At 37.8% G+C, this 11,773-nt stretch overlaps 2 protein-coding genes across 2 annotated transcripts; one reads left to right on the forward strand and one right to left on the reverse strand.

Moving 5' to 3' along the window:
- Positions 1-419: 419 nt before the first annotated feature.
- Positions 420-4,159, reverse strand: LOC126784827 (UDP-N-acetylglucosamine transporter UGNT1). The gene is made up of 10 exons (XM_050510336.1): positions 3,873-4,159; positions 3,591-3,667; positions 3,074-3,238; positions 2,829-2,962; positions 2,029-2,159; positions 1,889-1,933; positions 1,668-1,765; positions 1,098-1,205; positions 902-958; positions 420-794 (listed from the first exon to the last, which is right to left on the reverse strand). The coding sequence occupies exons 1-10, from the start codon at positions 4,057-4,059 to the stop codon at positions 720-722; spliced, it is 1,077 nt and encodes a 358-aa protein (XP_050366293.1). The 5' UTR covers positions 4,060-4,159; the 3' UTR covers positions 420-719.
- A 4,813-nt stretch (positions 4,160-8,972) lies between these two features.
- On the forward strand, positions 8,973-10,604 carry LOC126782938 (auxin-responsive protein IAA29). The gene is made up of 4 exons (XM_050508295.1): positions 8,973-9,343; positions 9,598-9,872; positions 9,990-10,083; positions 10,277-10,604. Exons 1-4 carry the CDS (start codon positions 9,054-9,056, stop codon positions 10,326-10,328), a joined length of 711 nt encoding a protein of 236 aa, XP_050364252.1. The 5' UTR covers positions 8,973-9,053; the 3' UTR covers positions 10,329-10,604.
- The last annotated feature ends 1,169 nt before the right edge of the window (positions 10,605-11,773 follow it).

An 11,773-nucleotide genomic window follows, 5' to 3' on the forward strand; every position in this document is an offset into this window, starting at 1 on the left:
TGGGGACGACAGTTGATGCATAATTTAGCTATATCAAGTCTCGGGGCCACGGTCCTCTCTATTATAGTAAAAGGACAGTGTAACAAACAAAAAATTACACTCCAATAAATAGAAACTTACTATAACCGAGTGCAAGAAATGAAGGACCTGTCTACCGTTCGTAATATTATACTAGCTGGCTTCTAATTTTACCAGGAATAGAGGATTCGAACTTAAATCTCATCAAACATTGTTGATGAGAAATATTATTTGGTTGCTAACTAGCTTTGTAAATCGTCAATTACTCTTTCATTTCTGTAAGGGTAGTTTCCCGGCGACTGCGAATGCCGGTGTACTATGCCTCCCCAGGAAACACAGTTATTGCAAATTTGCAATATATGAAGCGATAAATCTGTAGTTGATACGCTTTTACCCGAACTTGGTTATCTTCAAAATTTTAGCATATAATTTATCTTTCTCAGAGAATAATCATATACAATATCAAGCCTAAACAAATTACTCTAGCCGGCAACACTAACTTGCCATCATTGTTTCTAATCTAGTGCTTATCCTGTAGAAGAATTGATAACCCCCTTTAGAAGCAAGGCTTGGTTTCCAGTCGATAGTTGTGTATCCACTGAGGAGAAATCTCCTATCTTTAAGAGTCACTCTCCCTTCAAGAATCAATAAATCGCTTCTAATCATTTTCAACGGAGAAAACTAGCCATCCATTGATTATGTTACTTCCCTATGAGCTTATTGTAGGCATACAATCCAGAACCAAGAAATCCGAGACCTTGTCCAATAACATTCAACTGCATATGCAAAGGAAAAAATCAGGATCCATTCATAAAAAGGAAATACATGCTTTTCTTTTAAGAATATTGTTTCACTGTCAGGATGAGAACAGGGTTGCACTTACAAGATCAAATGGAAGGCCACCAAATACCACCCAGCCAAGTCCAATGGTAAAGAAATCCTATTCCAGTAAAACAAGAAATATATAAGAGCCCAAATACAGAACTAATTGATTAAAAATTAATTAGCAAAACACGGTACACACGCTGCAAAATTGTATAGTAACATCTGAGAGCTGCAGAAATTTAGTGGATGCAAACCTTCAAGTTACCACAAATAGTTTGCGTTAGAGCTGAATTTAGAGTCGTATTAAGAAATATACAATAATTCAGGAAGAATGCCAGTACACAGGAACAGAGCAAGACAACCTGCCAAATAAAAACAATAAATCTCAATCAAAACCCTCTTTGAGTTGTACTTAAGCAGTACAAGATGCAATAGGCATGGTATCTTTTTTTCTATTCTGAGACATCATTTGAATCCATGTGATGCGGCTGATACCAACAATCTCACACTCACTATACATATGATACTCATAAACTGTTTCAATACTTCTACATATGATCACAATTTATACAGCCGGTTGAATGACAAGTGAAGCTGCTGTCTAATTCCCCTCCCTCTACAACATTCCAACCATAGAATCCAGCTACATAGACAGTTAGAAGGGAGAAGAGAAAGAAGAAAGAGGAACTGCTACATAAAACATTTTCTTCAACTCCAAGTTCAATTAAACAATATGGCATCAACAATACCATTCAAGTATATAATTAATTTTTTTTTTGTATATAATTATTAGTAGAGAAGACTTTGGTTGGTGAACAAGGTACCATGAAACCAGGTGACAGCAGATCAGGAAAATCAACAGTCATCTTCAGGTCACCATGAAAATAAGTCAATACAAGCAAAGCTGGTCCACATAAAATTCCTATCAAAGACAAAAAGTAATACATTATGTCAGAAATGGAGTTTAATAAACTAAGTTTCTAATTATGCACTAAGACTGAATTTAAGTTTCTAATTAGTGAGTGGTTGGATCCTTTTATCTTACCATTACACCACATAAGGCCAAAACTATTAAGGCCACTGGATTTCCCTGGCAAATAGATATATCAGTCAATATCTCAAAATCTGTTGAGCTAAAATAGAGGAAACGCAGTAAAATATCTCCATAAGGTCCAAATGTATTACCAATACGGGCTATAGTTGCAAGATATATTGCTGTTGCGATGTTGGATAAGAAGACAACAACATAGCCATAGGCATCAAATGACAAATCCCGAGCTCCAGCAATGAATGCACCAAGAACAATCAGTCCAACACTGATAAGAACTTAAAAAAAATCAGTTAAATGAGGAAATCAGGTAGATGGCCAATAAAGTAACATCTATCTAACTACACATTACAAATTTACCACTCAATTTCTGCCTATCATGAAAACTAATCTACCGCAGCCAGAATGTAGAGTTGCAAAAAGAAGATGAATAAGGAAAGATCTGAAATCAACTCGGACAGTTGGACACAATGCTGGACACAGAAGATATCTGTACAATTTCCAAGCTTCCGACTCGTGCATTGATCTAGGAATCCCAACTAGAGCCTTAAGGGGTCATGTTATCTATTAGTATACTGCAGTGTCAATCCTTCACTTTTCTTTTCACTCATTTATTGTATGACAAAGTATGAAAGTACTAAATCTTCCTAATGGATCGATTAAATTTACAAGGAAAAAGAAGAAATAAGTAGTGCTGAGGTATTTTGATCTACTAAGAATCTTAAATAAGACCATATTTCTTATGTGACCAACTATGCACTGCTGAAGCATCATTATCTCTTCCACTCTCACCTTAAAACTCTATTATACCGGCATTCAGAAACATTATTTGAGAGCCTTAGGGAAGAATTATATATGCAGTTGCGTCAAAGACCTAATTTAAGAGCCTTACAAATATCATATATGACACAAACTTCATCACAAAAAGGCCCAATACCTTCCAACAATAGGAGATGTATATCTCTGTCCAGCCAGAAAATACTCCATCACCATTGTGAAAACCACTGTAGTCCTTCTGAGGGTGGTGTACATTGGAACATTCACTCCACGGACAGACTCCATGGAGGTTAGCTTTCAAGGAGAAATAAATAAATAGGCAGACATTAGTAACAAAAGATAACTAAGATAACTAGTTATTAAGAATAAAATGCACATGTACAACATTAGATTATCAACCCATACCATGTATAGCAAATAGGCTCCGGCAAGAGGAAATGTTTTCTTCAAAGTCGCCAATGGTACAAGTGTTATGGTGTTGCTATCAGAAAAGGCCGGAGATTCCCGAACTGTGAAAGTAATCATCTTCCAGCGTCTCAGCATATATAGCAAGAAACATGAACATAGCATCTGCAATTGTAACCTCTGCATCAGCTATTGATACACAAGCCATACCAGAATCGCATACATAAACATTGTAACAAAACCCCCAAATTTTTTTTCTTTCAGTGAGTATATGACTTATAACCATATACATAAAACACATGTAATGAGAATCTTTCAAGCTTTTTGTGCCTGTCTGAGGCTGGTGGAATAGTTCTGCTTGTACTTCACATAAGTAAAAGCACAAATGTCCCCTAAAGAATCACTTAATTTCCAAGTAGGCTGGCTCAACATACTTCACATCAAAACAGCAAAAGAAAGCAGGCAGTCACGTCAATACTGACCAAGTGATCACATCGATTCTTTGATAAGATCATACCTGAAAGAGTGTAATGACATTTGCACAAGGGAATCGATACGAAGAGAGAGCTGCCTTGTTGAACATCACCAACAGCACTACATAGCAACAATATGAACAATCAAGCATCAAAATGTATGACAATCACACTAGCAATGCAGAAAACCTAAAATTCACAACAATAAAAATCACAGAATCTCTAAATACACAAGCACAACACCAATTCATATCAAAGCTTTCAAAATTATGTTCATGACTCTTCAAACTTGAAGTTCCGATCAAGGAAGCGTTGCGGTTTCATACCAGCACAGGCCATGTAAGAGACGGCAGCGAAGGCGCCACGTCGGGACATGGCGGATCCTTTGAAGAGCTTCTCCTCCACCACGTCATCGCCGTCGTCTCCGATGAGACGGTCGAGCTCTTGGTCCCGCGGAGGATCCGATACCGGAAGCATCAAATTCTTGCCGGAACTCGACGCCCTCGCAGGCATCGCGGAGCTCTCAGCGGCGTCGGTCTCCGGCTCCGTCGTTGTTGAACGGTGAAGGGGAAATGAGAGTGTTGATTTATTCAGTGAGGATATCAAATGCGGTGGTGGTAGTGGTGGCGGTGGTTATGAAGGTCATCTCTGGGGCGGGTCGGGTCGAAGTGAGCAGGTCCGATTTATGACAAGCTTTTAGGTGAGGACGATCGGGAGTCCCGACTCGAAATAGCGGACCCGGGTTGTGAGTCGGGCGTCGACCCGATCGTTACAAGAATCTGAAGAGTCAATCAGAATTAGGTTGACCGGGCAATGTGGCGCTTCCACGAAAATTTCATCTCCTGTTAAACGCCGTCGTATACTAGTCGTTGTTATTTTGGTCACCTTGTATAGTATAGTGAGTTAGTGACTATTCTTATGAATTATGATCAAATACGAATTGAGTTGAGCTTCTACTTATTTTTATTTTTCTTCCATTACGTTGATTTGGAATATGTGATTAGCCTCTTTTTTTTTTGGTGTAAGGAGGCGGAACTCATTAGGGTATGCTAGATTGCTAGTAAGAGTCATACGATCAAATATTAATAGGTTAAGCAAGAGCGCAACATCTAATACAAATTACGTGCAAGCTCATAACTCCTAATTATAGCAAGCGTGATGTCTTTTTATTTGGTTGTTGAAATTGTTTGATTTTAGACTTATGTTGAAAATAATTTATGCTAATTCACACATTATTTACTTTTTCCCTCTTCAGCCCCCATTGAAACAGAATGGGATCATTAACCAAGGACTAATAATGATGAAAATTTGGCATCCTTTTGTAGTGGATTCAAAGCGTTTGATGATGATGATTGTTGAAAACAAAACTTGAAAGAAAATATGAACTTGACCATGATTATATAATTGTCCATGTTTTAGAACTATTTGAAACGTTCAGGGATGGCAAAGAATCTTAGTAAGTAAATCACCACAAAATGGTGTGTAAAAACAAGACATGATAGTTAAAATTTCTTTCATGGTGTCCCAACTCCCAACTACCCTCAATGAAATGACCTTTTGCGGCTCTTTGCAACTTATTCAACCTCATGCTATAGATTAGTGATTAACATAAGGAATATAATTATCTAGTTCAAGTTTACATGATCAAGGATTAGTTTCTCTGATTATCTAGTTGAAGTTTCTCAAATACCCACTTATTGCATCGTTATGAAAACTTTGTATGGATTTTAAGTTGTTTATATCTGACAACCAGGTAGTTTTAATTCCTGCGTTCCACTAAGATGACTTAATTATCGAATTTCGTCAACTTTTGATATGCCCTAGCAGCTACGTCATTTCTTGATCGAGTAGAGACGCAGAGATCAAATAGATAATTGATCGTGATCGAAATATCGTATGGAAAAGTTTGATTCTAGATTCGGATCCAATGGGACAGACATGTTCCTCTACTTGACCTTGAAGGAAACCAAGCAAAGTGGTGTGATGATTCTCATGTCCCCAGATTACAAAGACTGCTGTCTCTCTGCTAGTCTGCTAAGCTTGGATTTGAAATGCCATTAAGATTGTAAACAAGACATGATGAGAAACACAAGTACTTTGATTTGAGAGTTTGGGCCATAACTGGTCACTATCCCTTAGAGGCAAACTCGATCACCCCAGAATCCAAAGAGGCGAGTTGAAGCATCTTCAAAACCTCCAGCCATGGAAACTTCATGTAGTGAGTGCGAGGGGACCTCTCTCAAAGATAAGAATAAGAATACGAACATGAACATATTGAATATTAGTGCTACTTCGAGCCAAAACTTTGCTTCCCACTTCCACTGAAATCTTCAAAGTTCAAAGCATTCATGCTAGTGGGGCAATATACATTGATGCATTTTTCTAAGGGGGTGACATGAAGATGGACCAGACAAACTTATTAGCTAGCTAGCTAAGTACAAGTGATATTCAATGGGGTGTACATGCTTGGATTTTTTTTACCCAAATTAAGGCTCCAATCTCACTAGCTAAGATATTAAAATGTTTGGCTAATTCGGTTGAACTGGTGAAAGTCATGAGCACTTGCATATCAACTATCGAACTCCATCAATTTCTTGAATTCGGTCCCCTGATTTTATGGAGTGGCCTTTTTCTGGCTACGCATTTCTCAGAACGATATAATGAAACTTCAAGCTTAATGCCGGATTAGGAAATTAAAGCTAGGTCAAATTTTAAAGTTTAGCCTATGAACTATTTACAAATTTTGTCATTCTATGTGTACATTGGATCCTCATCCAGTCAAGGTTATATACTTACATCACGTGGGTAGTTACCTGTTTTTTTATCAAACAATATAAACCGGAGTCAACAAGTTAACGATAAAACTTCAGTAAGAAAAAACTATTAACATATTCAAGATTGAATAGTGTAACTTTGCGACATATTATTTTCTGACATGTACGAACTTAAAGATCGATCACACTTTGAGTAATTATGTTTTTCGATACCACTCTGAGTAAAATTGTTACGAATGTTACCCCAAGTAATCGAGTTTGTCTGTTGTACATACATGTATGCTATACACACACTTTTGTGTGGTGAATGAAGGGTTTGATAAAATGCACAGTAAATGTGGGTGTGAGATTTGTGGTGGAAAGATATAGATTGCGAAGCAGTAGCACACCCATGAGGCTATATATAGTCTTTACATCCCATATATATGCAGCAGCAGCGTATAGCAGAATTTCCCAAATAATCCACCAGGTACGTTCTTGTCAAATTTCTATCTTGGCCTAGCCTTTTTAACTTGCAGGTACGGTCATCTATCTATCTAACTTACCCAAACACGACAAACCTGATCGCCGAGTTAATTTGTTTGGATCAGATCACGAGTGAACTATGAACGAACAGGGACTTGAATTGTGCTACACTATGGAGTCCCACTAGGGTTCCACCACCAGTACACACGCGCGCAGTCCAGACAGGGCTACCGACGGTCATTGAGGGCTGTGGGTTCAGCCACATTGAACCATGCGGGGTTCGAACTGTACCTGGAGACCCAAACATGTTTTGCCCCATGCTCATCTTCACGTGAACTTCACAAGGGGGCTACCCTCTCCTTGCGCTCCGAACAATTAAGCAGCAGACACCAGTACTACTGGTACTGCTGCCCTCTGCGAAGGGCAAACCCTAGCCAACAGTAGAGCCATGCATTTCGTCCAACAGGTTACAGGCACCAAACGTATCCTGATTTGCCCAAATTGTTGAGGTCGATCGGGAATCTCCTGTGATTCTTGGTTTCTCTCTCCGATCTTGGATCACCTAGAGGATTATTGGGTTTGGAGTTTAGAGATGTATACTCCGACAGGGAGAATCCCTTAGTTTTTTTAATTGGCGCAAGATGAAGAGGTGTTTAACTGGTGAGGAGGGTATCGTAATCATTGCGAACAACGAGGTCAAGGAAAATGTTTCAGGAATCAATACCTATTATTATGGAAGTTTTGAATGATTCATATATATATATAGATCATGCATGCATCATCACGATTTTGACGGCTATTTGCCGACATCTGTATTGTGAAGGATCACATTCGTTAATTATGCATGGGATGAAGAAACGTCGGACTATGTCTTTAACTCTCTATCTTACGACAACATGCACCTAATTACTTCTAGTTAGGTGATATTTCTTGTTCAAAGTGTTTGAATCATCTTGGTTACCTTCCCCGATCAAAGATAACTTATAAGGGGATATATATATACCTTTCATAAGTAAGAGAGTCAAATGAGCCGTTGAAATCTTAATATTCTAGAAGAATCAAATCTTGCCTCTATTAATGTTTCTTATATATTATTTGAAGCAATGCAATTTTTTTTAAGTGTAATTTAATTTAGAGCTCTCACACACTCTTATATTGTCTTACTAACCTTAATCTCTTATGAGTTGATGGTTAATCTGATTTAAGATTTTGGAGTACGAAAATTTAAGAATATGAAATATATTCCTTGCCGATAAAAGAGTTATGAATCCATGCATTATTGGCGATCTCAACAACCCCACAGTGGCCTCGAGCAATTCAATGTATAACCCTTCCCCAAAAGATGTCTTTCACAAGATGGAGTTCGAACCAAGGACCTCTAACTAATCCTTGTAGCGTCCATTCCACTTATAGTCTAACATGTTTTCACTATATCAACCCTATTGTGGAGGATTAAATGTAAGTTCATCATGCTTTTACACACATAGATTTCAAATCAATTAATGATGAAGTATCTTCTTTCATCATCTTAGCTAGCTCTAGCTCACAATCTGAGCTTCATGGCTGTACAAATCATTCAGGTGCGGTGCACTAGGTCTGTACCATAAGCAGTGATTAAGTAGTATGAGAAAAAAGTTCAGTAGTACAGAAATCTCAATGCCCTAGCTTAAAATGGATAACAATCAAGCATCATAATCAAATTTCCAATACACCTAGTTAATAAGCATATTGTTTTCAAATTATCTTAGCCTTCAGACTGTAAACAACTTCGTTGCTAAATCATCCCGATGCTTAACTATAAGGAGTAAGATGTAGAAATTATAGTTATTATACTGTTTAGTAGACGCGGGAAAATTTGGCAAAAGTGAAAAACGAAAGGGAAAGGAGAATCCAATAAGCAATGAAACAAAGACAGCAATTGAGACTAAACAGTAAACAGTGGAGTGTGGGCACTAGTCCTACTACTTCTGACTGGTACTGAACTTGGCGGTCATGGCACGTTAGTGTAGTCGTGTTGCTCAGCTGTCACTATCTTTGCTCTTCTTTTGCCCGACCCAAACTTCCATGCTGTCTCCAACTTCCTTTCTTTAGCAAGACATTGCTTCTCCCCATCTCCATCTCAACCTTAATTTCAGAAAGTATATATAAAACGAGTCTCTCTAATTCACTTTCATCAGTACCCAAAGTTAAGTAACCTCACTTTGCTTTGTTTTAGTTTCTGTCTTGTCTCTCCGGCCTCATTTTTGTGTTCTTGGTTGGTTTTGTGTCATGGAGCTTCAACTGGGTTTGGCTCTGTCGCTTCCGGCTCATCACGACGCTCCTGTCAAAGGGTTTGATGTAAACAGTCGGGGGATGATCGGTAGTTTGGATATATGGAGCTATGGATGCTGCTTGGGGAGCAAAAAGAAGCGCAGTTTCGACATGGCTTTCGAGAAGATTGGAGATGATGATGAGTCGAAGGCGTTGCCCTTGTTTTTGTGGCATGGCCAGCCGGGTGAGGAAGACGAGGATGGCAAGAAGCAGAAGAAAAGAGACTTTTGCAGTCTCATCGATACCAAGTAAGTTCTGCATGGTTTTCTGATCACACATCACCTCTACATATATTGACAGTTTGACAACATAACACTGATTAAACTTGGTGTGATATACATTGCTTAACTAATCGTGAGCATGATTTTCCGGCCAGCTTAAAGAACCACCATTTGGTGGTAGAATTAACCAGATTGAGTGAATATTAATAAATCAACTTTAAAACAGATTAAACAATCAAGGGTATGTCATTAATGGTGACCTTGTCTCAAATATTAAATAGGGATGGAGAAGGAGACCAAGTTGTGGGGTGGCCACCAATTAAATCATGGAGGAGAAAGATGTTTTTTTCTGATCATCAACACCAAGGTCATGGCCATGCCCACCATGATTTCCAGAATCATCAGCATATTGTGGAAAAGGAAAATGATGGGTCAGGAAGTCCCATGTACGTAAAGGTGAAGATGGATGGAGTGGGAATTCTGAGAAAGATAGATATAAATCTGCATCACTCTTATCAGACACTGAGAGATTCCTTGATAACCATGTTTGCTATATGTAAGTGTTTATTCACTCCAAACCTGCTTCCTACTTAAATTTGATGGAGATAGATATATAATTTACAAAGGGTTTTAATTTGACATATATATTCTTGGTTCTGATTTTGATGCATAGACAAAGAATGTGAGAATGAGGATACTGCAGATTTTACAGTGACTTATCAGGACATACATGGACATTGGTTGCTTGCTGGAGATGTTCCCTGGCAGTATGTACTTTCACCCTTTTTGGTTTCTCATATTCCATCTGTATGGGTTTTAATTAGTTCTTAATTAGTACTATTTAGTTTAGATTTTTAGATTCCTTACTAGTGATTTGTATTATACTTTTTCTTGATGTATAGAGAATTGAAGACATACTGTGATGTATGGTATAACAATATTGTGGGAATGATGTTGCAGAACTTTCGTCGAGTCTGTGCAGCGCCTGGAGATCATAAGGAACGGTGGTTGAGACTTGAACTTAATTTTATAAGCGGGTTGCTATAAGCTATACAATGAACTAGCTACTTATCTGATTGATGATGATCATCATCATTATCTTTGCCTAGATACTAGTAGAAAAAAGAGTGAATATATATGTTATATATAATGCATGTATTAAATGAAAGCTTTTGGAGATTCCATTCTATCTGGAATAACCGAATAAGTCAATGTGGCAAAATGATCCAAGTTTGTACTACAGCACGAAGCCAGGAACGATAAAGAAAGACGATGAATATGAACAAGAAAAAGAAAAATGTAAGTGTAGACACAAAAAAATGTAAGTGTAGACACAAGAAATTTAATGAAGTAAATCATCTTCATTATATGATTAAATCGACCAAGAACCCGACAAAATTGCATACGTGGCCCAAAAGTCAACAAAGTTAGTACTAATCCGAATAAAATTCGCGTCAGCACATAAACGGATTATCGTAATCGAAGCTACGTGATTCCGACTTTAATTGGAAATTAAAAGTCATTGACGATCGAAATGGTAATCGTACATTTGATTAAATTAATAAATTTCTTTACGGTTATAATTAAATCAATTATTTGAATATGTTTAATTTAGTTATTCTCATAACTAATTTTAAATTAATCAGAAAATACATATTGATTTAATTATACAATTAAAGAATTTTTTTTAAGTGTCATTAAAATATTATATAAAATATAAGCCTTGACACTATAAATAATCATTCCAACATGAAGAGAGAGGGGATTTTTCTTTAGAGAAAAAGAAAGAAAAATCACTTGAGCAAGATCACTCTTGAGAAATCCCGAAGTCTCCCAAATCCTCGAATAATCATTAAACTACCAAATCGCTTGTTCTTCATCAAATCCAAATCCAAACTCAAGTACACGAAGAATCATCAAGCTACCAAATTGATCGTTCTTCATCAAATCTGAATCCAAACTCAAGTTCTCAAGATCAAGTGCATGTCACCCTCGAGCCAAGTTACATACAGAGATATAATCAGAGAAGTTCACAAAGATTGTAACCTCGCACTTGATTATCAATAAATTACATTTTATTTGTACCCGTGTCTGCACTCTTATTTGTTTTCAGATTCTCATTCTACAAATTGGCACGCCCAGTGGGACATTTTTAGCCTCTCATCTCCTTCTCCGAAGAAATCTTCAAATCCGTTTGTGCGATAGCTTCCAAGAATAACCAAGTCGTTCCATCGAAGAAATCCAAGTCCACAACCGCGAGGTCAAGCGGAGAGGCCGAGCCGGTCAAGAAGTCCAAACAAACATCCTTCAAATCAAAGAGAGAACAGATTGCCCTTGTCACCCGGAGCGTGGCTAGAGCTCAACCCACGACATTTATGGCACTTGCTAGTAAGCCTCGTCAACCAGTCATCACCTTAGAGAGCTTGGAAGCAATAAAGCATGTCTCTCAGAGTGGGA

This window comes from Argentina anserina, chromosome 2 (assembly GCF_933775445.1).
Source record: "Argentina anserina chromosome 2, drPotAnse1.1, whole genome shotgun sequence".
NCBI classification, from domain to species: Eukaryota; Viridiplantae; Streptophyta; class Magnoliopsida; order Rosales; family Rosaceae; genus Argentina; species Argentina anserina.

Excerpts from the sequence above, each read along its gene's own strand:
- LOC126784827 (XM_050510336.1), bottom strand. The coding sequence starts at position 4,059 with ATGCCTGCGAGGGCGTCGAGTTCCGGCAAGAATTTGATGCTTCCGGTA. Across the intron at positions 3,239-3,590 it reads ATGTCATTACACTCTTTCAG|ATGCTATGTTCATGTTTCTT; the intron begins GTATGATCTTAT and ends TTACAATTGCAG. Across the intron at positions 795-901 it reads GTGGCCTTCCATTTGATCTT|TTGAATGTTATTGGACAAGG; the intron begins GTAAGTGCAACC and ends TTGCATATGCAG.
- LOC126782938 (XM_050508295.1), top strand. The coding sequence starts at position 9,054 with ATGGAGCTTCAACTGGGTTTGGCTCTGTCGCTTCCGGCTCATCACGAC. Across the intron at positions 9,344-9,597 it reads TGCAGTCTCATCGATACCAA|GGATGGAGAAGGAGACCAAG; the intron begins GTAAGTTCTGCA and ends AATATTAAATAG. Across the intron at positions 9,873-9,989 it reads GATAACCATGTTTGCTATAT|ACAAAGAATGTGAGAATGAG; the intron begins GTAAGTGTTTAT and ends TTTGATGCATAG.